At 40.1% G+C, this 26,500-nt stretch overlaps 1 protein-coding gene across 1 annotated transcript in view; it reads right to left on the reverse strand.

Annotated features, from left to right (window-relative positions):
- The window catches only part of LOC131344471 (mannosyl-oligosaccharide 1,2-alpha-mannosidase IA), a 246,146-nt gene that overhangs the window by 125,944 nt on the left and 93,702 nt on the right, over positions 1–26,500 (reverse strand). Inside the window, exon 2 of the mRNA XM_058376798.1 lies at positions 6,497–6,593. Within this exon, the coding sequence (XP_058232781.1) occupies positions 6,497–6,593 (97 nt within the window). The remainder of the gene's footprint in view (positions 1–6,496; positions 6,594–26,500) is intronic.

A 26,500-nucleotide genomic window follows, 5' to 3' on the forward strand; every position in this document is an offset into this window, starting at 1 on the left:
ACTGCAGAGATTTTAATTCTGGGTGGTGATTTTAACTGTACTACAGATATTTTAGACCGGAACCACACAGAACCTCACATGGCTTCCCATAAGTGTCTGTGGGAGATGGTGGAGGCCCACGAGTTGAGCGACATATGGAGAACTTTTCATAAGAACAAGAGACAGTACACGTGGGCCCATGCCATAGATAACACACTCTCCCTGGCGAGATTAGATCGTTTTTATGGTTTTAAGCATCAGCTGACGTTTTTTACAAAGTGTTTTATTGTTCCAGTAGGTATCTCTGACCACAGTATGGTACAGTGTACTATTACTAAAGAGAAGGTTAAACCTAGGAGTGCCTACTGGCATTTTAACACTGCTCTTTTAGAAGATGCTAATTTTAGGGAGTCTTTTATTTTTTTATGGAATTGTTTTAAACATGAGAAGGCAGCTTTTAGTTCACTTCAGCTGTGGTGGGATGTGACAAAAGCACAAGTCAAAGAATTCTGTCAACAGTACACTCTCAATGTCACAAGAGACATTGTTAGATCTCTGAAAGCTCTGGAGATAGAAATAGTGGAGCTCCAGCGTTTGGAGGCCACTGGAAATCGAGGGCATGTTGAAGCCCTCAAACGTAAAAAATCCAAAATGAACGACCTGTTAGACATTACAGCACAGGGGGTGCTGGTCCGCTCAAAGCGCTGCTGAGATGGATGCTCCTTCAAAGTTCTTTTTCAGTTTAGAGCAGAAGAATGGACAGAAAAGATTTATACATGCTGTGCAAACAGAATCAGGGGATCTTGTATCTGAGCCCACTGAAATTCGCCAGCACACAGTAAGCTTCTACTCGAAGCTGTACAGCAGTGAGTGGTCAGGGGCACAAGCGGTGGAGGACAGCTTCCTCATGGACCTGCCAAAGCTCTCTGAGCAAGCGGCGAGAGAGCTAGACAGGGAGCTGACGCTGGAGGAGGTTCATGAGGCTCTCCAGGGGATGGAGAATGGACGGGCGTCAGGTATAGACGGTCTCACTGTCGAGTTCTACAAGGCATTCTGGGCCGTCATAGGGCAGGACGTGCTAGATGTCCTACGGGACAGCGTACGGAGAGGTGAACTCCCGTTGAGCTGCAGGAGGGCCGTCCTGACCCTGCTACCGAAGAAGGGAGACCTGACCCACCTGAAAAACTGGCGCCCGGTCTCACTACTGTGCACTGACTGCAAGCTGCTCTCAAAAGCATTAGCCTCGAGACTGACTAAGGTAATGGAGCAGCTCATTCACCAGGACCAGACATACTGTGTGCCTGATAGGTCCATATTCGATAATGTGTATCTAATTCGTGACATTTTGGACGTCTCCAGGCTGTTGGGCTTAAAGACTGGTCTGATTTCTCTAGATCAGGAAAAGGCTTTTGACCAGGTTGAACATGAATATTTGTGGAAGGTGCTGGAAGCCTTCGGGTTCAACCCAGGTTTTATAGCCATGATCAAGGTGTTGTACAGTAACATTGAGAGTGTACTGAAGGTTAACGGTGGTTTATGTGCTCCTTTTAGAGTGTACAGAAGGATCAGGCAGGGCTGTTCCCTCTCTGGAATGTTGTACCCTCTAGCTATTGAACCTCTTTTAAATAAGTTAAGAAGTAATCTCTCTGGTTTTAATATGCTACATGCTAATGCCTCAATATGTTTATCAGCTTATGCAGATGATCTGGTAGTGATGATAAACACACAAAATGATGTCAATGTTTTAACTGATATTTTAAATGACTTTCAAATTTTATCCTCCGCCAAGGTTAACTGGTCTAAAAGTGAAGCCATTATAGTTGGGGAGTGGGAAGGTGGGCAACCGTCACTACCAGGAGGCTTAGCGTGGAAAAGAGGTGGTTTTAAATACTTGGGTGTCTACTTGGGGAACAATGAGTTTTTAAGTAAAAACTGGGAAGGTTCTGTAGAGCACGTGAAGGGCAGACTGAGCAGGTGGAAGCGGCTGGTTCCAAAGATGTCCTACAGGGGGAGAACGCTGGTCATCAACAACCTCGCCGCGTCGTCCCTCTGGCACAAGCTGGCATGCATAGATCCGCCGCCGAACCTGCTGGCAAACATCCAGGCCCTGCTGGTGGACTTCTTCTGGGACGGTCTACACTGGATTCCACAGAGTGTGCTTCATCTGCCGAAGGAGGAAGGACGACAGGGGCTGGTCCAGCTGTCCAGCAGAGCCACAGCCTTCCGCCTCCAGTTCATCCAGAGACTCCTCACTGGACCCGGAGACTTAGTATGGAGAGCAGCAGCCAGTGGACTACTACGCACAGTTCAAGGACTGGGGCTGGACAGAGCGTTGTTTTTAATGGACACAAAAATGCTGGACATTTCTGGACTACCAGCCTTTTACCGTGGATTTTTTAAAATTTGGAACTGTTTTAAGAAACAAAACAAGGGCTGTAGAACGCTACACTGGCTGCTGGAGGAACCTCTGGTGTACGGCGGGAGACTGGACATCTCCAGTGTGATCGTCCCTGCACTGTCCAGAACTCTCATCTCCTCAGGGATTATAACGCTCCGGGAGCTTGTGAACATCGCGGGGTCGGACTTGTCGAGGGCAGAGGACCTGGAAGCGCGTATGGGACTGCGGTCCCTGCGTGTTGTCAATCAGCTCCTACACCGCTGGAAATCTGCATTGACATCAGAGGAGCGTGTTCAGCTAATGGACTATTCACACACAGAGACTGGTCCTACAGAGGACGAACCCTTTCCCCAGCTGAACATCGCTCCTGACCTCGACGGGTGTGCAGGCCCCCTCCTGGAGTGCCGGGGTGAAGGGGAGATGGACTTTGGGTCAGTGTCAGGGAAGCTGCTCTACAGAGCGTGTGTAAAGGTTTTAAACAAGAAAAAGCTGAGTGGGAGGGTGGACACCCCATGGAGAAGTGTACATGGTTTTACTGATGATTTTAAACCAGAGTGGACGCACTGTATAAACCACCGTTAACTAAAAAAGCTGCCGACCTCCAATGGAGGATTTTACACTGTATTATCTCTGTGAACTCTTTTATTTCTGTTTTAAATCCTGATATTGCACATGATTGTCCTTTTTGTTCACAGAGAGAAACAGTTTTTCATGCTTTTATTCACTGCTCCAGATTACTTCCACTGTTTGTGTTTTTACGGAGCATTTTAAGGTCTTTTAATGTTGTTTTTACTTTTCAGTGTTTTATTTTTGGTTTTAAGTACGTCAGAAAACACCGGTTCAGGTGCCAACTGATTAATTTTATATTTGGTCAGGCCAAAATGGCAATATACCTGAGCCGGAAAAACCAAATTGCACAAAGCACTGACTGTGACACCATAAAAATTCTGAAAAGGCTAATGAAATCTAGAATTTCAATTGATTTTAATTTTTATAAAAGTATGAATGACTTGGATGTGTTTAAATGTGTGTGGTGTTGTGATAATGTGTTCTGTTGCAGAAAGGAAACTTAACTTTGCAGCAGAACTAAACTAATCACTCATATTTAAAATAATTTATTGACATTTATTTTAATACGTATTTATTTATTTATTTATTTATTTACTTATTTATTTATTAAGTCACTGTGACTTTTAAATGTGACTTGTGTAAATAAAGATGCGTAAAAAGTCAAAAAAGTCTCTCTGTCTGTCTGTCTTTTTCTCTGTCTATCTGTCTTTCTGACTGTCTGTCTGTCTGTCTGTCTCTCTCTCTCTCTCTCTCTCTCTCGTCTTCTGACTTTGACCGTAATGACACGCTTCTAACGAGCAGGCTTAGCCGCCTCTGATCTCTCAGCATCTATGTTTACTCATGGGATTAAATGAAAGAACTTGGTGTCCAATTTCATACCTGGCTTCCTCTAGAGCTCTTCCTGACTCTGCCAACACACACACACACACACACACACTGCTCCTCTGGACAGATGTTTTCTGTGCTGTGCTCTGAGGCCAAAGTGGAGGTCTATAGACATAGTGAGCTAGAGTGCAGCTATAAATTCATTAAGTCAGTGGATTCACCAGAGCAGGAGCTGACAGAGCGAGCCAACGAATCCCGAGCAAAAGCTTGTGCTGGAGATATGGATAATTTCCCATGCTCCTGTGGTACACATTGTTTGTTTGTTTGTTTGTTTGTTTGTTTTTTAATTTAATTTTGTTTTGTTCTTTGCTGTTTTTTGAGAAATGTTAAGTCTTTATAGTGTCATTTGTTTGTATATTTCATTTGTTTCCTTGTTATTTAATTTATTTATTTATTGCTCTTTTTGAGAAATCAGATCAAATGTATCATTGTATGTTTTTTAATTAATTAATTAATTAATTAATCAGATAGCATGCTTCATTGTGTAATTTTTTTTGTTATTTATTTATGTACTTCTTTCTTTCTTTCTTTCTTTCTTTCTTTCTTTATTTTAGCTGTTTTTGAGAAATCACATCATATGCTTCATTACACCAGTTCTTTCTCTTTCTTTCTTTCTTTCTTTCTTTCTTTCTTTCTTTCTTTCTTTCTTTCTTTCTTTCTTTTAGCTGTTTTTGAGAAATCACATCATATGCTTCATTACACCATTTATTTATTTATTTATTTATTTTAGCTGTTTTTGAGAAATCACATCATATGCTTCATTACACCAGTTATATATATATATATATTTATTTATTTATTGCTGTTTTTGAGAAATCAGATCGCATGCTTCATTGTGTAAAATTTTTTGTTATTTATTTATTTATTTATGTAATTATTTATTTATTTATTTATTTATTTATTTATGTAATTATTTATTTATTTAAGTTAGTTAGTTATTTTTAGAGAAATGTTAAGGCTTTCAGTTTAACATTATTTTCACCATTTGGATCACATAAAGAAAAACAGTACATGTGTGAAACACCAATTTTCCACACAAGCAAAAAAAAAAAAAAGCACTTTCGCTAATATTATTATTTTTTTCCTGTTAGGTTCTATTATGCGCAATAAAAAAAAATTAAATCGAACATCTCATCAGGACAGCTTTCAGAGTACAATATAAAACATGACAGCTTTATTAAATTGCTTTATGAAGTTTTTTTTTTATTATTATTATTAAATTTTCTTTATAATATAGCTTTATTAATATTTATGTGAGCTTATTTTTTCTCTCTTTAACTCCAATTGTCATGACAGGTTTGGAATATTGAGTATATTAAGTTTTCAGAAATGAATTTCCAAAATTGTCTTGACACGTGAGTTGAAATTGCGCTTATCTTTTCCTCAAAGCAGCAGACGATCTTTCCTTTCTAAGTAGAAATGTCTGACGGAGTGTGTGCAGGTTAATTCTGTTCCGCTTGTGAGAAAGCGTAGCCGTGACCTGGGGTAGTACAGCCGTAACGGTTCATCTTGTTTATGATGTAATAGCATCTCTCTTGAAGCTGTCAGACTACACACACTAATTTCCACACTTATTATTATTATTATTATGAATTAAAATGAATCAAGAGCTCATAAAGATGATCCTCATGGAATTATATTTAAAGCAAAATGTTGCATAAAACTGTGGTTTGAACCATGTTTTTCTTCACGTCGCTGAAAAATCTGGGTACCTAAGGTTAAAATAAATAAATAAATAAATAAATAAACATCTTTATGAGCTCTGAATCATCAATGAATTCATTTTTAATTATTATTATTATTTTATTAATTTTTTAATTAATTAAAAAAAAAAATTTAATCAATCAATATCTTTTGTTAATTTTCCACACTACCCACACATGGAGTAATGAACATGTTGTGGATTAAGACAGATTTTACATGTAATCTTATGCTTAAATCTGAAATCCGTCATTTAAATAAACGATTTTTAGACAAAAGCCTCTTTCCTTCCTGCCTTTTTCCCATATTGTGCATCCTAGTTTCCACTCCCTGCTTGTAAAGTCTACTTGTTTCCTAGTGCTCTTCATTTCCTCTGTAAACATGGCCGACTGCTTCGTTACAACCCCCATCTCGCTGGACGGACCTGATGAACCCTCTCGAATGAACAGTAATGCGTCTACAAAAATCACAACCCGAGTCCTTGAGAGATGCCACACTGACCCTGATCTCTGCAGCGAGCCTCTATAGAGAAACCCATGAATGGAAAGCATACAGTAAATTGGATGCTCAGCTATCAAGTAATCCTAAATAAGCAGGATTGTCGGAAACGGAGAAGGAGAATATTAGCGCGTTCCAGTATCGGTTAAATGTCACTCTGTGTCACTCGGGTAAGTGAGTTGGGTAAATAGCAGTTACTAAAACTGTCAGGTGGAACAAACCGCTTTTTCTTTCTCTCGAAAGAGTGACGTTAATCCGTAGAAAAGTGCAGTAGCTGCTTCTGAAGCTCTCCGTATTGTGTGGATGAGTCAGAAGACTGGGAATGACCCAAATCCAGGGAGAAAAATGTGATGGCATGGAGAACGGAAAGTTCTAGAAAAAGCAGTTGTTTCAGAGGAAGCACATGCCGGCGTTCAACGAAGTTAATAGTAAATAACTACGCTTCAAGAAAAACGCGCTACTCACCGAACATGTTGCCGATGTGGCCGTTCTTGGTGAGCGGCCTGAGCTCGTTCTGGCCCCATGCGTAACGTCTGTAGCTGTCCCAGGCGAACTTCATCATCTTGAAAAACATAAAAAAACAAAGTAATTATGGTTAAGGTTTCTTCCTTGTATCATCTCAGGGAGTATTTCCTTGCTACATTCACCTCAGGCTTGCTCATTCGGGATAAATCTGAAGATGAGTACTAGCATTAAAGTCTAATATTAAACCGTGAAATTTTTGTTCTGTGTAAATTGCTTATATTCTGCTTCTTTGAGATAATATCCATTGTGAAAAATACATGTAAAGTCATGGATCCGTGAACAGAAAAGGTGTAGCTAAAGCTACTCAAGAACAGTGCAGAAAAAAGTTGATTACATTTACGGCATTTGACGGATGTCCTTATCCAAAGTGACTTACATTTTCATCTCATTTTATACAACAGAGCAATTTAGGGTTAAGGGCCTTGCTCAAGGGCCCAACAGTGGCCGCTTGGTGGAACTGGGATTTGAACTCAATCAATAATCCAACACCTTAACCACTAAGCTATCACATGTCCCATTAACAACCATCCATCACTGTAGACCTTTTGCTCAATAGAAAAACCCTTGAACTTTTCCCCTTAAACAAAAAGATTCTCCAACAAACACCATCATTTCTAGCTTCCAAGAAGCACCGTGGAAGACTTTTCTTCAAATATCCCAGCTGAGGAAGTTAGGGTCAGAGAGCATGGGCAGCTATGATACAGCCCCCTAGAGCAGAGAAGGTTAAGGGCCTTGCTCAATTGCTTAACAATGGCAGTGCTGGGGCTTGAACCTCGATCAACAACTCAGAACTTTAACCACTTGAACCACCACTACCCCACAGCAACCTGGCATTAAGGTGTACATTCTAGAAAACTTCACCACGATCAACTAAAGCTATAAAAACCGCACCAAAATCCGGAGTCATGGCGTTCTTTCTACAATTGAAACCGAAACACTGCTCCAGAGCTTGGGCATGATCTCAGCATTACCACGCACATACAAAAAAAAAATAATCCCAGGCAAATTCGAGCTGAATAAATGGAGAGGCGACTTTACAAAAATGAAAGGATTTAATCATTTTCTCAGAATGTCTGGCAACACGACACGAGCAGCCAAATGCTGATATCATTATACATAATTCTGCAAGTGCAGCTACACGGCTTGTGATTAATCAAGCAAATATAGCCACTCACGAATACAATGATGACACACACACACACACACAAATAGTTCCGAACCAATCTCAATTTATTACGCTCTAATGCGATAATCCTAAAATTCATCCACAATGCAGGAAAAGGTCTGTATTATGAAATTAAGACTTAATAACCAGACTACCATCCTGAACAACAGAGTTCTCTCTGAGACACAGGCATGCGGGATTTATTAGGATTTGGCCGTCTTTTGTCAAGTGTAATCCCTAAAACCTACTCGATGATCCACTGTACGTGATTTTCTCCTCATGGAACTGTCTACAGATACGCTGAGCTACAGTCTGTGGTGGAACTGCCAGCTACGGTCTGTAGAGTGTCTAGGGACTACGGACTGTATATGTAAACGTATCTGTTGGGTTTGTATTCGATTACATAAGCAATAAGGACGGAAAGTTTGTTTTAATGCTTGGATGTACAAATTATCTTTACAGGCTAAAAAAAAATTAATTAAAAGAAAAAAAACCTGCCAAAAAAGTTTTCTATACAGAATTTGCCATAATTCTTTTTATTTATTTATTTTTTACATTTTTTATTTATTATTTTTTTCCAATCTAAGGACTTTCAAATCTTTCTAAATCTTTCTAGCAATGTTTTGCATTTGACTTGTGTTGTTTTTTTAAATTTTTTATTTTATTTTATTTATTTATTTTTTGCTGGGGTTTTTTTGAGAAACCAGATCACATGCTTTATGATGTCACAGGGTTTTTTTCCTATCCATCCATCCATCCATCCATCCATCCATCAGTCTGTCTGTCTGTCTGTCTGTCTGCCTGTCTATCTATCTATCTATCTATCTATCTATCTATCTATCTATCTATCTATCTATCTATCTATCTATCTATCTATCTAACAGTCTGTCTGTCCATTTGTCCGTCCATCCATTCGCCGTCTATCTATCTATCTATCTATCTATCTATCTATCTATCTATCTATCTATCTATCTATCTATCTATCTATCCATCCATCCATCCATCCATCCATCCATCCATCCATCTATCTTTTTTCTGCATAGTTTTTCCTTTTGCTTGCACAGATAATTCTCTCTATATTTTTTTTTATTGTAAAAATTCTATTTATTAAAATTTGAAATAGAAAAAAATTAAATTACAATTAAAATTCCCCCCCCTTCTAATTCTTATTCATACTTCTACATGTCGTACTGTGTGTGTTTATGTGATGCATAAAATTTTCATTTGCAAGTTCTAGTGCTAGTTTTTTTTACTGATTTACATTTGGCTTTAAATTTAAGTGATCTTTAAGTATTAAAATAGGATTTTTTAAATTCCATTAAGTAAAAAAAAAATCAACAGATAAAATAATTTACAAATCTGTCATGTTGATGTGAAAAATGGTTGAGAATAGAAATAAAGCAGCATATTTAAAATATGCATCCATTTTCTATTGTTGTTAAATTGTTAATTTAAATTTTTTTATTGTTTTATTTCTACTACATTTCCTTACCATCCCATATAAAGCTTCAATACATTACAGCGTCCAAAGCTGGTGACTTACATTTATAGCATTTGGCCGTTATCCAGAGTGGCTTACAATTTATCTAACATTTTAGACAACTGATCGTTAAGGGCCTTGCTCAGAGGCCCAGCAGAGATAGCTTGATGGACCTGGGATTCTTCCTCACAACCTTCTGATCAGTAGCTCAACATCTTTAACCACTAAGCTACCACATTCCCAACAACATGAGTGACAGAGCGTTGGTGACTAGATGTGGGTGTGTCCAGTGACGAGGCAAGGCTGATAAAAGTTAAACAGGACTTAAAGGATCTGCTGCTAACATCTTGGTGCCAGATACCACAGCACACCTTCAGGGATCTAGTGGAGTCCATGCCCCGACGGGTCAGGGCTGTTTTAGCAGCAACAGCGGGACCAACAACATATCATGCGGGTGGTCATAATGTTATGCCTGAATGGTGCATTTATATACAAATCTTTAATCTGGACTGTTTCATTATAGTGGCAAAACAACTGATTTGTTGTCAAGTGAAATGTGGAACCCAGATGAAAAACGTTATTACCATGGCAACCAGTATTAGGAACGCAGACTTCGTAGTACAGCAAGTGGTGACGTGAGAATGTATTATTATGTATTATGACCAAATTGAGGATCCACTGACTTCTATCCATTGACATGGCATCAAGTCGAATGTCTCTTAAAAGATATGGAGTTAAAGATTTATATTTTTTGCACCCAGACTGCACCATTTTGTTTAAAATCATGTTTAAAGATCTACAGTATGTAATATTTTTAAAAAAGGTAATGTAAAATCCTAGATTTCTGAGCTCCGCCCCCTCAGATCGCACGGCTGCTGAAGCACGAGGTCCGAACGTGTGATTTCCAGCATCAGCAGCATTACGTAATGAAAGCACGGGTGTGTAAATGTTCATTTTGTCAGCCAGTGATGAGCAAACAGGTCGAGTGCAGCGCTGGCGTCGGACCAAAGGCATGATTTAGAGCGTGGCTCGATTTCCATCAGCATGTGATGGAGAAAGTCTGGAGACTGAGAATTCCTGGAAATCACTTCAGTTCCAAAGAAACAAGGTCCAGTCATTACCTTCATGATTCATCTTTCTACAACTCAATCCTCCCACAATTCCTCAACTCTACATGACTGGATGTGTGAACTGACTGGATAGTATTGTTGTAAAACAAGCCTTCAGAGGGGGAGAGAGAGAGAGACAGACAGACAGACAGACAGACAGAGGGATACTATTGTTGTAATACAACCTTCAGGGGGAGAGACAGACAGAGGGAGATGGAAGAAAGAGAGAGAGACAGAGACAATGAGAGAGACGTACAGAGAGGGAGGTGGAAGAGAGACAGACAGTCAGTCAAATGGAGAGGGAGACAGGGAGGTGGAGAAGAGACACAAACAGACAGATAGGCAGGCAGACAGAGAGAGAGAGAGAGGGAAGTGGTAGAGAGACAAAGACAAAGAGAGGTGGAAGAGAGAAAGAGAGAGAGGAGGGAGAGAGGAAGAGACAGGCAGACAGATGGAAAGACAGAGAGACAGACTGATAGAGTGACGGAAAGGAAAAGAGGGAGGTAGACAAGATAAACATTCGGGGGGGGTGTAAGAGAGAGAAAGACAGAGAAAGGGAGAGGAAGACAGACAGACAGAGAGATGGAGGTGAAAGAGAGAGAGACAGAGAGAGAGAGAGAGAGAGAGAGAGAGAGAGAGAGAGACAGATTGATAGACAGATAGACAGAGACACAGATATGGAGGTGAAAGAGAGGGAGACAGTGAGAGAGACAGAGGGTGAGACAGTCAGATAGAGAGACAGAGAGATGGAGACACAGAGATGGAGGTGAGAGAGAGAGAGAGAAGGGAAGTGGAAGAGAGAAAGAGGGAGACAGAGAGAGGAAGAGCGAGACAGACAGACAGACAAATAGAAAGACAGAGAGACAGAGACACAGAGATGGAGGTGAAAGAGAGACAGAAAGTAAGTGGAAGAGAGAGAGAGAGAGACAGAGAGAGAGAGAGAGAGAGAGAGAGAAAGAGAGAGAGAGAGCATGGGGTTGAAGACTTATTCATGTTACATATATTCGATTCGTGGCAGTAAAAAGAAAAGGTTAGTTATAAAGAACTATCAGCGCGATTGAGACTGAAATCCTTGGTGCTGACTCACTTCTTTGTCATGGTAAAGAAGAGATAGTCTTCTCTCTCTCTCTCTCTCTCTCTCTCTCTCTCTCTCTCTCTCTCTCTCTCTGAGCGGAAAAAAAAAGCCAGCCAGCGTGTTGCATTACACAGGTTTCAGGTTTGGTTTGATTTCACAGTGTAACACGCCTTTCTAGAAAGTCAGCCAACGTTCTTCCCCTCAGGTGTCCTCAGGAACATAAAAGGGATTTAAAGAGAAAAAAAAAAAAACATTAGAAATAAATGGTTTCTGTTTGATATTCATGTCCACTTTATCTCCACCGAGCAGAACTCCATCTGATCGCCGTGAAGATGCTGCAGGTGTCTGGAAAAGATACAAAAGCCCTAAATATGGATTCTTAATAACGCTTGATTAATGCTTTCCCCCTCTTTCCCCCCCTCCGCAGAATTTTAGTGGATGAAGATAAGACGTTAGATTTTAGCTGCTTATGAACGAGCACTCGGGGCGTGTCGGAGAGCAGAAACGGGTTCGATATCAGCGTTTACTTTGAAACATTTGTGTGCTCATTTTTTATTTCTAAGAATATTCTGCAGCCTAGTTAAAAACAAATCCTCGTGAAGAACTACAAATTCGTAAAGAGTGTCTACTTTCATGTGAGCTTCATATCAACCACCAGTGTGGAGAGAGACAGGACAAAGACGTGCCATGCCAATGATGAACATTGGACACAACAAAATTCCGTTGTCGGTCTCTGATCACGTGATTGGACCTTCGGATATTTATTGGCACTCGCCTGACATGAACTGGATGTGTGAAAGAGAGAGAGAGAGAGAGAGAGAGAGAGAGAGAAAGTGAGACAGAGAAGGAGACAGAGAGAGGGAGGTAGAAGAGAGAGAGTGAGAGAGACAAGAAGGGATGTGAAAGAGAGAGAGACAGACCAGACAGAGAGGGAGGCAGAAGAGAGTAACAGACAGACAGACAGGCAGAGAGAGAGGGAGGTAGAAGAGAGAGAGAGCGAGAAAAGAGGGGGACAGAGAAGGAGACAAACAGAGACGGAGGTAGAAGAGAGAGAGAGTGTGAGAGACAAGAAGGGAGGTGGAAAAGAGAGACAGGCAGACAGAGAGACAACAGAGAGACAGAGAGGGAGGTGGAAGAGAGAAACAGAAAGACAGATAGACAGACAGGCAGAAATGGAGGTAGAAGAGAGAGAAAGTGAGACAAAGAGGGAAACAGACAGACAGAGAGATGGAGAGGGAGGTGGAAGAGAGAGAGACAGAGAATGAGAGAGACAGACCGAGAGGGAGGCGGAATACAGAAACAGACAGACAGACATACAGACAGAGAGGGAGGTGGAAAAGAGAGAGAGAGAGAGAGAGAGAGAGGGAGGTAGAAGAGAGAGAGTGAGAGAGACAAAAAGGAATGTAGAAGAGAGAGACAGACAGACAAGAGACAGACAGACAGAGAGGGAGGCGGGGAAGAGAGAGAAAGTAAGACCTAGAGGGAGACAGACAGACAGAGAGGGAGGCGGGGAAGAGAGAGACAGAGAGGAAGAGGTGGAGGAGAAAGAAAGTGAGACAGAGAGGGAGACAGACAACAGAGAGACAGAGAGGGAGGTGGAAGAGAGAGCAAGAGAGAGAGAGAGAGACATAGAGGGAGGTAGAAGAGAGAGAGAGAGTGAGAGAGACAAGAAGGAATGTAGAAGAGACAGACATACAGACAGACAGACAGACCGAGTGGAAAACAGATCTCTCTCTCTCTCTCTCTCTCTCTCTCTCTCTCTCTCTCTCATCTTTATCTTTGACACACGCACACAATTCCACTGGAAAAAAAACCCCATCCATAGTGGTATAAATGGTTTCACAGCAAAATTAAAGGCATTACTGAAACACAGTGTGTGTGTGTGTGTGTGTGTGTGTGTTTACTTTACTCTCAATAAGAGACCACTCTTAAGTCTGACGCACTGATGAATCACTGCTTAAGGACCGTATGTTTTGCAGCCGGTGAAAATCTTCTCACAGCCGCGGCGTTATCTAAGACGCTCTGCAAATACTTTAGCATCCATCCATCAGATTTCTCCACCACCACTTATCAGAACGCAGGGTCGTGTTGAATCTGGAGCTTTTACCTGAAGACTCGGAATATAAAACTAAAAACAGATACAAGGCTGGGAAGATTCCGATACGTAAACGCGGGATAAGGCTTGAACGAACGATGAGACTTAGGCACAGAATACACAACAAATTTAACACAGAGGCAGATCTGAATACACCGGCGAACACCAGCGACATGGCAAAGTAAACAAAAGCAGATGACATGAACCCAAAAAAGCCCAAAATGTGTATCGTTCAGAACTGTGCCACACACTGAGACGAGGGATTCGTGACACAACACGGATTTTCTCAGCTCAGGCTCTTTATCCCAGCAGGAGGCATTTGAGATGCGGCATTTTCCGCTTCATACCTCCATACGGACGGATCCATATGGAATTTGGATTTCCTGGGTACTGAGGTGGGGGGGGGGTTATTCTGCTAAATTGAATTCGATATATAACACTATACATTGTTGCAAGGCAGCTTTACATAAACATTTAAAAAAAGTTTCAATTTATCCCGAATATCAATCCCAAACCTGAGGAGATGATGGTGAACTCGCCGATATCGCAGAACCTCAGCATACGAATTTAATTCTTAAAGGAGAAGTTCACTTCTAGAACAAAACTCTACAAATAATTGACTCATCCAAGATGGAAGTGAACTTCTCCTTTAAGGTGAAAATTTGATATGAATCTTCCCAATAGAAATAATATAAATGTAGATAATCCGTTCTAGCCATGACCAATACAAAACTGTATGGCTGCTTGGAAAGAACTGACCCGAGCCAAGCATTCCATGTCAAGGGTCCTCACAGGAAGTCGTGCCACCAAGCTTGGGCTAAAAATAGAACAGACCGCCCACGCCACCAATCTGTCAGCAATAAAATGCACAAAAAATCACCCAGCTCTTGAAGACATGCCGAAGGCAACGTTGGTATCGTGGGTTGACTCTTTCCAAACAGCTTTCGTTGACTGAACAAAAATTCGTAAACTCACTTCAGTTGGCTTCGCTTGACGCTAACAAGTTTTGAACGGCTCCCGGACGTACACAACTTAGCCGGCGTTCGGTTCGTTCGGATGCTGAAAATGCGTGCAATGCGATGCGAATTTCTTGCAAAATTTCAAGTCTTAAGGCGAAAATTTTGTAAGGGGGGACATTCGTATACCGAGGTTAACCTGTACTTCAGAGCACTGGAACTTTCTACACAATTCGGTAAACAGGTTCCAGAGCAAAAAAAAAAAAAACCTGCTTGGACCCCTTAGAACAATGTGAGCTATTTCTTTCACTGGGTTTTACTGTTGCAAAATAAATTTCTTTAATTAAAGGACTTTTGTCGTTTCATTGAAGGTCACTTAGGTTAGTAAGAGATATCCCAGTGTACCAATCCCCAATCAGCTTCCTGTTTCACCTCAGTACTGGTGCAGGGTTTAAACAGAGAGGCTCTGGGTTGTTGATCAGAAGGTTGAGGATTTAAGCCCCAGCACTAGAGCCAAGCTGCCAGTGATGGGCCCTTAAACAAGGCCCTTAACCCTTTGGCTGAATTTCTGAATAGCGCTGTATATCTGACCCCAACATCCAAGGTGAGATATACAGAGAAAAGAATTTCATTGTGCTCAAAGACTCCTTCTTCTTCTTCTTCCTCTTCTTCTTCCACTTCATCGTCTTCTTCTTCTTCTTTATTGTCTTTGTCTTCTTTTTCTATGTCTTTTTCTTCTTCTTTTTCTATGTATTCTTCACATTCTTCTACTTCATCATCTTCTTCTTGTTCTTTATCGTCTTCATCTTCTTCTCCTTTATCTATATCTTCTTTTTCTTCATCTTCTTTATTTCTTCAGCTTCTTCTTCATCTTCTGCTTGTTCTTCTCCTTCTTGTTCTTCTCCTTCTTCTTTTATTTATTCTTCTCCTTCTTTATCTTCTTCGTCTTCATTTTCTCATTCTTCTTCTTCTACTTCGTCTTCTTCTTTATCATCTTTGTCTTCTTCACCTTTTTCTACGTCTTTTTCTTCTTCTTTTTCTACGTATTCTTCACCTTCTTCTACTTCATCATCTTCTTCTTGTTCTTTATCGTCTTCATCTTCTTCTCCTTTTTCTGTCATCTTCTTCTTCTGCCCCATCTTCTTCTTCGTCTTTGTCTTCTTTATTGTCTTCAGCTTCTTCTTCATCTTCTACATCTTCATCTTCCTGTTCTTCTTCTTCTTCTTCCCATTCTTCTTCTTTTATTTATTCTTCTCCTTCTTTATCTTCTTCTTCTTCATTTTCTCATTCTTCTTCTTCTTCTTCTTCAATAGTCATGTGATCATGTCTAGAAGTTCAGCAGAAGTCCCCTTCCACCTGGTCTGCCGTTACAACATCTCAGAAACATTTCTTGGACGGTTACGGACACGTGATTGACAGAAGAGTTAGTTGCCTAACACGCAATGAAACACAAGAGTGAAGTGTGAAGCGGGATGGAGGTCTGAGCCAGCTCTGATTGCAAGCAGCTGTGAAGATAGTAGAAGATCAGGAAGGAGAAGGCGAGAAAAAAAGAGACCAACGATGGGGCTGGCGGATATAAAAAGCGGATATTGAGCCAAAGGGTGTGTGTGTGTGAGATAGAGAGAGAGAGAGAGAGAGAAGCATGATGGAGAATCCTGCAGCTGTCACTGTCATCATCACTCTCAGGAAACTGGTCCATCCTTAAAAGCTGTTCTTCTCATTAATACTCAATCTGGTTGAGTCTCAATACTCAGGAAAAGCCAATTAGACGAAAGCAGGAGTCTTTTTTGCCTTTTTCCCAAAGCGTGATCCCACCCCAGCCGCGTACATTCACACGAATCCATCCTCAGTTTCACTTTTTCTGCTGCTGGAAACGAACCAGAAGCCTGCAGGAACTTTTCACGTGGCATTCGGATAAAATGCCGCTTGCAAAAAATAAAATAAAAACGGTCTAGCAACAAATTAGCAGTGTTCAAGCTGTACCTATGAGAAGAAAAAGCTTTTCAATGATGAAAAAAAAAATGAACTCCTCCAGGTAAAAGATAGCATTTTATATTAAACTTTTAAATTGGAAAAAAAAAAGTAATTGAAAATAAGCTTTATTTATTAAGAAAAAATATTTCCCGTTCCAAGAAAAAAAAGATAAAGCTTTGATTTCTTGTTTTATCTTCCAAAAAATCTAATCTTACTGAAATTAATGGAACCAATCTGAGGCTGTAACCTTGACGACGCTTAAAAAATTTGAGCTTCCCCTTACAACATCACCTCCTGCTAATCTTTTGAATTGAATGATGCGGATTCGTGCGGGACGGGTTATCGGCCGCGGCATGGGGATGAGTTTTAATTAAAAGTAGCGAGACCGAGAGGAGCGAGATGTAGGAGATATACGCTGGCAAGTAACCATGACAACAATCATTTAGCCTATTGATATGCTGTTTTCATCATTGTCATCATCATCATCGTTTAGTTTTGGTCATAAAGTCCAGTTTTTATTTTTATTTTTTAATTTTTGTCTTTTATCATCATCATCATCATCATCATACTCGTCGTCATCATTTATTTGTGACATAAAATCCAGTTTTATTTATTTTTTTATTTTTTTCTTATATCATCATCATCAATATCATGATCATCATTTATTTGTGATATAAAATCCAGTTTAATTTATTTATTTTTTCTTATATCTTCATCATCGTCATCATCATTTAGTTTTGACTGGTCATAAAGTCCAGTTTTTATTTATTTTATTTTTTTTCTTATATCATCATCATCATCATCATCATCATTTAGTTTTGACTGGTCATAAAGTCCAGTTTTTATTTATTTATTTATTTTTTCTTATATCATCATCATCATCATCATCATCATTTAGTTTTGACTGGTCATAAAGTCCAGTTTTTATTTATTTTTAATTTTTTTCTTATATCATCATCATCATCATCATCATCATCATTTAGTTTTGACTGGTCATAATGTCCAGTTGTTATTTATTTTTAATTTTTTTTATATATCATCATCGTCATTTAGTTGTGACAACATATAATCCAGTTTTTTTTGTTTTTTATTTTTTTATATCATCATCATCATCATCATCATCATTTAGTTTTGACTGGTCATAATGTCCAGTTTTTATTTATTTTTAATTTTTTTTTATATATCATCATCGTCATTTAGTTGTGACAACATATAATCCAGTTTTTTTTGTTTTTTATTTTTTTATATCATCATCATCATCATCATCATTTAGTTCTGACTGGTCATAAAGTCCAGTTTTTATTTGTTTTTTTCTTATATTATCTTAATCATCATCATCACCATTTAGTTGTGACATAACATAAAATCCTTTTTTTTTTTTTTTTTTTTTACTTCTTAGAAACAACATAATTACATCCTGTTTTTTTTTTCTTCTTCCCCATTTTGTGTTATTTTCTGATCTCACCGAGTCTCGGCGGCTGTTCCTGTTATCTCCCACTCACCAGTCAGTGGCCAAGCACCTCAGCCTTTGAGCTTCCAGGAAGAGGAAAAACTACCCGAAAACCATTTTGAAAATAAATAAATAAATAAATAAGTAGAAGAAGGGAAGAGATAACTCGAAGACGGAACGTTATCTAAGCAGACAGTGATGAATGCAGACAATAAAGATAAAAAAAATAACCATGTATGATTCATGAATTTTTTTTAGACATCACCACAAAACATTCCCAGTCTTCCTGCATGTTCTCCTGCTGGAACTCCTAACTGCTCCGACGGATGTTTTATTTGTCATTCAGATTTAACCTTAATGTTGTGGAACTTCCACAGAACAAACCTACAAGGATAAGCGTCCTTATTTGTCCTCGTGCCGGCTGTCCTGGAATTCCCGACTGTTCAGATGAATTGTTTTCCTAGCTGCCGCTGGACTGTTTTCAGCTCTAGATACAACCAATTAGAGTTACAGGAAGCTGTCCAAACAAGAGTTTTCCGCAGAACCACAGGCGGTGAGTCTCACACAAACAACAAACCCTCTTTCAGTTCTTTCAGGCGTGACACTGAGATGGCATGAAGTGACCGAGCAAATACTTTGACTGCACTCTCCCACGCACTGGCCGGTCTCACCAGTGTTAAGGAAGAAATAAAAAGTCTACTGTTCTGGGAAAATAATCAACGATGGGGCTGCTAAAGTGAGTGGCTTTCAGGTTGGTGGTTTAACTGGAAACAGACTGACAGATAAGTCATGTGAAAAAAACTGTCATGTGGACCAGGAAGTGCAGGACGTGAGACTTCCTGTACAGTAGGAAGTGGTGTGAGTTCAGTTATCTGGGTTAACTAAACTATGTATATACATGCAGGATGTGTCTCTCTCTCTCTTTCTCTCTCTCTCTCTCTCTCTCTCTCTCTCTATATATATATATATATATATATATATATATATATATATATTTTCTTTCTTTCTCTCTATATATATATATCTCTCTTTCCCTCTCTCTCTCATTCTCTCTCTCTATCTCTATCTCTCTTTCTCTCTCTCTTTCCCTCTCTCTCACTATATATCTATCTCTCTGTCTCTCTCTTCTTCTCTCTCTATCTCTCTCTCTCTCTCTCTATATCGATCTCTCTTTCTCCCTCTCTCTTTCCCTCTCTCTATATATCTGTCTCTCTGTCTCTCTCTCTCTTTCCCTCTCTCTATATATCTGTCTCTCTGTCTCTCTCTCTCTCTCTCTCTCACTTTTTTTTCTCTATCTCTCTCTACCTATCTATCTCTCTTTATCTCTCTCTACTGTATCTATCTCTCTTTTTTCTCTATCTTTATCTATTTCTATCTCGCTCTTTCTCCCTCTCCCTCTCTCTCTCTTTTTTTCTCTCTCTTCTCTCTCCCTCTCTCTCGCTTCCCTCTCTCTCTCTGATGCGATGCTAGTCTTTTGTGCCAGAGGTGCCTACGTGTGCAAGTGATGATACAGCAGCTCATTAACGTGGCCGTGCTCCACGCCGGGAGAGACGTGATTTATTACCCACGATCCTCCACATCCTCAGAGGACTGAAGTGATTCCATGCTGAAACACAACAGCGGCTTTACTGCTGCACTTGGAAATCTAGAGACTTCTTTCTGAATTCTTTTTAAGCACTTTTTATAAATTGTAGTTTATAATATTTCACATATGGAAACTGTTTGAATAATTAACACTTGGATTGGGCTTTTGAACCCGTGACTAAAAATAAGGAAGTTTCTAGAAAATTAAGGTTATATTAACTAATGCTTAGAAACCATGGACTTATGTAAGGACTTCAAGAGAAATAATCCTCGACTGGATGTTGGAACGTAGAAAATTATAGTCTAATTAACATTATATTTTCTAACCCTTTATAGTTACATTCATTGCTATGGAATCCCTGCCTTAAAAAGACACCGTTCCCACTCTCCCATTTCACAGCATACACCACATCCCACAAACATGGCCGCCATGGACTACACTCCTCACAACACATACGCACTTCCTTTCTGCTCTCAGCCACATCCACTCAAACTGTTTATTCAGGTAATTCACTGGAAAAGTATTTCTCCAGTTCATGCCATTTTCGGCACCAAGCTTTTATTTATCGTTCTGGTTCCACGGTTTGCGCCAGTTTTCACGTTCTTATTCCTTGTCTTCACCGTGACCTGTGTTTTAATCTCTCTCCGACTGTCTGTATCCTCTCCCGATGAGTCAGTAATTATGTTTTGGCATGTGCTTTAATCACGTGCAGGACTGAGGCTTGAAGAGAAATCAGCCTGACCTTGTCTTTCCTTTGCTACAGGGGTCATGTGTGTGCTGTAGTCTGTAGTCAGGTTGTAGCGCAGCGTGTTATACAAGTATAATGAATGTTTCCTTACTACATAGAGAATAATAAACTCTCAAAGGTCGTCAAGTTTTCTAGGTCCGGTACTATCCGACACTACAGGAAACCCCAGGACTATCCGACGGACCGTTCCAAGTATTCTTAGCATAAATGTTTTAGTTTTTGAACCGCTGGAATGATAATTTCTGACATCAGTGCAAGTTTCGAGAGATGTCTGAGGTTGTGCTGTAGTCTTAGACTCAGACGTTAAATCCACGAGAGCATTCACACTCATTTCTGGCCACAACTCCGAATCTGATAGGATCTTGACACTTCTGGGTGATGTTCTCGTAATTGTGTTCCAGGAGAAGACTCCAGGAGAAGATCCATGGTTGGTTATCCGCCATGTCAGTCTTCCTGTGAAAGTAAGTGGTTCTTGGCGGCATTTATTAGCAAAATGAACCAGATCTTCTACAGAAGCGAGTGGTCTGGCTTGCAACATAATGTGTTGCGAAGATGGTAAGCTTTGGCAAGCAGATGAGCTTTGGAACAGTGTGTGTAGCTGTCAGAGGGATGGGATTCCAGAGAGTGTCTGTGCTTGTCTATGGACCAAACCTGATTTTTTTTTTCCCCTCATAGATTTATGAGCAAAGCAGAACAGTTGAATTGTTTTGGCTTAAACCTGAGTCTACTGAAGTACGGAGTACTAAGATCGGAGGCTGTACTAAAGGCATCGCTTGCCTTAAGCAGTAAATAAAGCAGGTCTGTCTTGGTAAGCTTGGCAAGGAAACCCACCTTATGTAATACACATCCATTTTTGTTTTGTTTTTTTCAGTGTTCAGTAACTTACAACATAAAATCCCAATTAGTGCCATTACACTTGTCGGTTTAGAGGATGATTTTATCCAAGTTGACATAAGCAGAATCTAAACTACGAATCATGCTGTGCTGTAACAAAGAACTAACTTAATTAACTTCTGATCTCTCTTTGCCCCAAGCAGCTAGAAAGTTACCCAGAGTTTGGGTTGCCAGTAAAAGACTGATCGCTGATGAGATAAAATCCAACAACAACTCTATCATCAATCAAGGGGAGTTTCTAAGAAAGCAAATAAACCTCTTTTTTATGCTTATCCTATCTCAAGTGCTGCTATTAAACTGAAACAACTCTATCTCTAGTAAACCCTCAAATTTGCCCTTGAGGCGAATTTGACCCCTGCAATTGAAACCTCCAGAAAAATTTTTACCCAGGTTTTTTTTTTATGTTGGTCAGGTAATTTATGTTTCTTTGTTGACTACTTTTTAAATAAAACATAACCCCAACCTACCCCACCACCCCATTCTCCTAAACACCTGGAATTTCTATTATGCTGCTATAGAAAAATCTACAGATCTCCATAAAGAAGCACAGTGGAACTCTTTTATTTGCATATCCCAGCTAAGGAAGTTGGGATCAGAGTGCAAGGGGCAGTTATGATACAGCACCCCTGGAGCAGAAAGAGTTGAGGGCCTTACTCAGTTGCCCAGCAATGGCAGCTTAGTGGTGCTGGGGCTTGAACCCCAATCTTCAAATCAACAACCCAAAACCTTAAGCACTTGAGCTACAACTGAATATTATCCAAAACAAAGCAGATGAATGTATTTTGTATGTGTTTTATACAGCTAAACAGTCTGGGGTCAAACTGACACCAAGAATCACTGATGCCACAAAATGTGTACAGGAAGCTGATCATTTTATCTTTATCTGGCTGCCCCTATTAAATTAGGAAAAGTCATTAAATATGAAGCACAAAATAAAATATGTTAAACGTATATTTAGAGACATTAAACATTAAATGAGGTCAAATTGACCCCAAGGATAATAGGCCGGTTAAATAAAAATGTACACTTAGCCTTAAACCATGAAAGGAAGTAAGAGGTAAGATAGAGACAGGTGTATGGCAGAGATCCAGAAAAAGAAATACATACTTGGTGAGAAAGTGTAAGACAGATTGAGTGGTAGAAAAAAGAGGGAGTATGGGAGAGACAAAAAGAGAGCAAGAGAATACATGTCTTCTCCACCTCCACCAGGCTGATCTTAGTCTGGGAGACTCTCGAACTGATCATTAGTAGCTCCACATCCCTCACATTGAGAGTCCCCATGAGTGTCGGACACACGGCTCTGCTTTAAAAAGTGCATGAAAAATTCATACGGCTGAGAGAAAATAGCCACCCAGAGGCTCTTAAAATGGCTAGATCAGGGGTGAGAGCGACATTTTGGGGTATTTTTTTCTATCCAAACGCTAGCCTGAGATCTCATTGGGGAGAATAAGGTAGGACACCAGTCAGTGCTCTTAACAAGGGAATTGAAAGGCTGTCACACTTTTTAATTTACGAATTCCTTCACAGACAGATAAGCTATTACGAGCCATGATGGTATCTCTGAGAAACAATCAGACAAATTGCAGAAAGTGAGAGTTACTACGTCAAGACGCCAAGTGAGAGATTGATGCCTGGCTTGTGTGAATTGTTGCCTCAGGTTGCTATAAGACACTAATGGCTGAAATCAATTTCAATTAAGTCAATCCTGACCTGACATTATCTATCAATGTTCCTCTAACAATAAACCAACAAACACCAGCGTCCTCCTTTATATACGAAGAGACAACAACCATTCTATTAACAATTTTGAGACAACAAACACCAACATTCTTCATCAAACGTGAAGAAACTCATCAATACCAATTCTTTTCAAACATACACCAACAAATCACCTTCAAACACCAACGTTCTCCATCAAACATCAACAGCCAGCAACAAAAGCTTCAACACCAACTCTTGCCAAAAATATGCCAACAGATCCCCATTAAACACCAACCTTCTCAATCAAACATGAGCACTCAGCAACAAAAACTCTAACACCAATTGTTTCCAAACATACCCCAACAAATCACAAACACCAACCTTCTCCATCACAATAGTGACCAGGAAATCGTATATTCCCAAACACCAGCAAAGCACCAGGGTTCACCACCAAACACCATCATTTTCTTCAAATCAATTCTCCAACATACTCCATACTTACCCAACATTTCCTTAAGAAGCACCATCATTCCATCAAATACAACCATATACCACACACACACTTTCCAGACACAATGTTCTTCATCATCTTCACCATTCTAATGCATTTCCCAACAAACACCAATATTCTCTTCATCAAACACCAAACCATAATGTACCATAATAACATCCTTTGGTTTCCAAGCTTCAAAAAAATGACTGAGAAGACAGCTCAAGTGTCCCAAGTTCAACCTTGAGCTTGGGTTACTATCTCTATGGAGTTTTGCATGTTTTCTCCACATCTGTGTAAGGTTTCTCCAGGTTCTCCAGTATCCTTCCACCTCCCAAAACAGACTGTATGTTGTTTGGCTACTCTATAAGGCCTCTAGATGTGAAAAAGTTTAGGCTTGGAACCGTGAATTGGACAGGCATCCCATCCAGAGTGTGTTACTGCCTCACGAGTCGCATGGACTTCATCTAGCTTGGCCATGATTGTTTAAACTGATGAGCAATAGAAGAACAACAGGTGGATTTTTCATTAACCATTGTGGGAATAAAAATTGAATAAAAAACATTCAAAATGTAACAGACGACTAGGCCCTCGGCTGGAGCTGACTAGATTGAATGCTGATGGTCAGAGGACGAAGACTGGGAGGACTGTAATCGGTAGGATTTGGCACAAGTCATATTTAAATGAGGAGTCTTCACTTGAACTCAAAATTTGAAGGGTGAGCCAGAAGGGGTCTAAAAATAGTAAGACACAGCAGGTAATGATTAAGCCTTAGTAAGGCTTAAGCAAATATGAACACCCAGAACCAGTGTGAAAGAAAAGAACCAGGAGAACCAGTATGAAAGCAGAAACTCTATTACAGTGATTTGGTTTGTAGGTGTTTGAAGGGGGAGTCTGGGAATAATTGACAAACTGGGATGTACTGACCGTTCTCTGTTACATGACCCATTGTTTGTCTTGGCCAACTGGCCATTGGGAACATCTCCAAGTACAGCAACAACAGACAAACAACACCACCGACAGCTTGCAGGACCTGGACCAAGGACCATGACTGGAAGGAGCGAATCTCTTTGCTGGATGCCTTTTACAAACACCACACCACACTTTATACAACTCGCTTCATTTATTGAACAAAACAAGTGATAAAGCTAAATGTCTTTATTCCTTCAGATAGTTTCAGCCTGCTGTTTCAACACTCCAAGTTTCTTCACTCCAATAGTCATCACATCAGCCCAGAATGAGTCCATTTCCACCAACACAAATTGGCAATAAGATTAAAACACCACGCGATTCTGCTGCCTTGTCAAAATGTTTTGCATACAGCTTGGAGGACCAGAGTTTACACTTTTAGATTTCAGATCTCTGGATTAAACCAGAGATGGGAAGAACATACAGAACGTGTGTGAATGTTAATGAGGCAATGCTCATTAAGGCCACCATATTACATAAGTCTACATTACACCCCACCCCCCTTCACTAAAATGAGCAAACCTTATTGCTGGATACCAGAAATCCTCCGATTTTTAGTTTCTCAGCCGTAAACCGCTTTGGTGATTAGATTCTCAGAAGGTGCTTTGCTTGGTGGAGTGTGTATGCTTGCATGAACAGTAGCCTGAACAAATACACTTTTAAAATGTTATTTGAGATAAAGTTCACGGATCATTTCTGTCAATTTCCAGTGAAATTTTGAATCCCTGTTTAAAAGGTCATCATGTTGAGCTACACTGGAACTGGTTTATAGGTCAGTCCCTATTTAAGTAGATAGCCTGAAAATACCTTCGTGGGAGTGTTGCCAAGATGGCCATCATGTGAACAGACTTCACTAGAACTCTAGGAGTCTTATTAAATGCTATAGGTGAATGGCTTCAGAATGCATCTTTTGGCATTGCTGGAGATTTGGGAAACTTTTCAGACTCTTCATTTGACCATTTAAGAGTCTGGCAGATTAAATCAGCTTAGTCTTTCAGGTATGATATAAAGAAACAGATCCTCCACAAAGATACTAAGGAAAGACTCCCCAAAGCATATAATGCTGTCATCTCTTGATCATACTTGTTTATGAACAAACCATGACATGGATATTCGTTCTATGAAATCTCAGATAAGGCCTGTTTCTACAATTTTTCTCACGTATCTCCTAGACAGAAAACTGAATGCTGTCTAGTTTTAGGTTTCTGCCTTTGGCCAATCCGAAGCTCAGGCCTGGCAAACAGGGATTTGTCATGAAGCACTGCAAGCCCTTAATCCAGCATCCTTCTGGGAGTAAAAGCCTATCAGATAGAAAGATGTGGAAGATGAGAGCAGTGATGGGTGCCCAGGAACGAGCAAGTGAATGAGCAAGCATGGAGGAGGTGGAAGTAATTTGTGAGCGAGAAATTGCCAATTTGAGTCTGGTACCCCGGGATAGCTTTCCTGTTATATTTTCTGTGTTTTGCTGCTTGTAATGATGAGCATGAATGCTATTAGGCCATCAGAGCAGAACCTTAAAAAAGACACCTAGAGAGAACGTGGTGCTTGTTTTATTTGAAAGGCAAAAACCGGCGTTAATTTAAGACAGAAGGTGAAGAGTGCAGTGAAGTGATGCTGAGAACCGGAGAGCGACACAAAATAACTCACCACCATTTCAGCCTGGATCTTCCTCTTCCTCCAGGGAATCATTGTGGGGTGGAAAAAAAAGCCATTAGCCATTTAATCCTGCCTGAATCTCCCACAGTTTGAATTCATTATACAAAATATCAGATGCTCTGTAGCACAATGAACGAACAGAGTGGCTCCTCCCTGGATGGAATCGTCACCGGCGGTTTTCATGAGATTTCCTGACAACTTGAAAGGACGTTGAGTGAAAGCTTCACGGGACACATCAGCTCACAGGAAGCCATTACAACCAGAACGAGTCCATTTCCTGCTGACACAAATTACTATCGAGACGAGGATGAGGTGTCATACTGTCACCTTTTTTTTTTTTCGAGGTTATGAATGAGGTTTGGAAGAATTCAGACTTTTGTGCCAGGACCATTTAGTATGAATAGATGCCTTGCTTGACCTTTTAAGCCTCCAGTCTCCATTCACCAGACAAAAATCCATGAGGTTTTCACACCAAAGAAAGAAATACCTTTTTGACTTTTTTGGATTTTTAAAAAGAACACGACTCACTCTAGAGATTTGTCCAGAAACCTGCTCATTACAACACATAAAGTCCTGCTTTCATGCTGCATTTTACCG

This window comes from Hemibagrus wyckioides, linkage group LG23, assembly GCF_019097595.1.
Source record: "Hemibagrus wyckioides isolate EC202008001 linkage group LG23, SWU_Hwy_1.0, whole genome shotgun sequence".
NCBI classification, from domain to species: Eukaryota; Metazoa; Chordata; class Actinopteri; order Siluriformes; family Bagridae; genus Hemibagrus; species Hemibagrus wyckioides.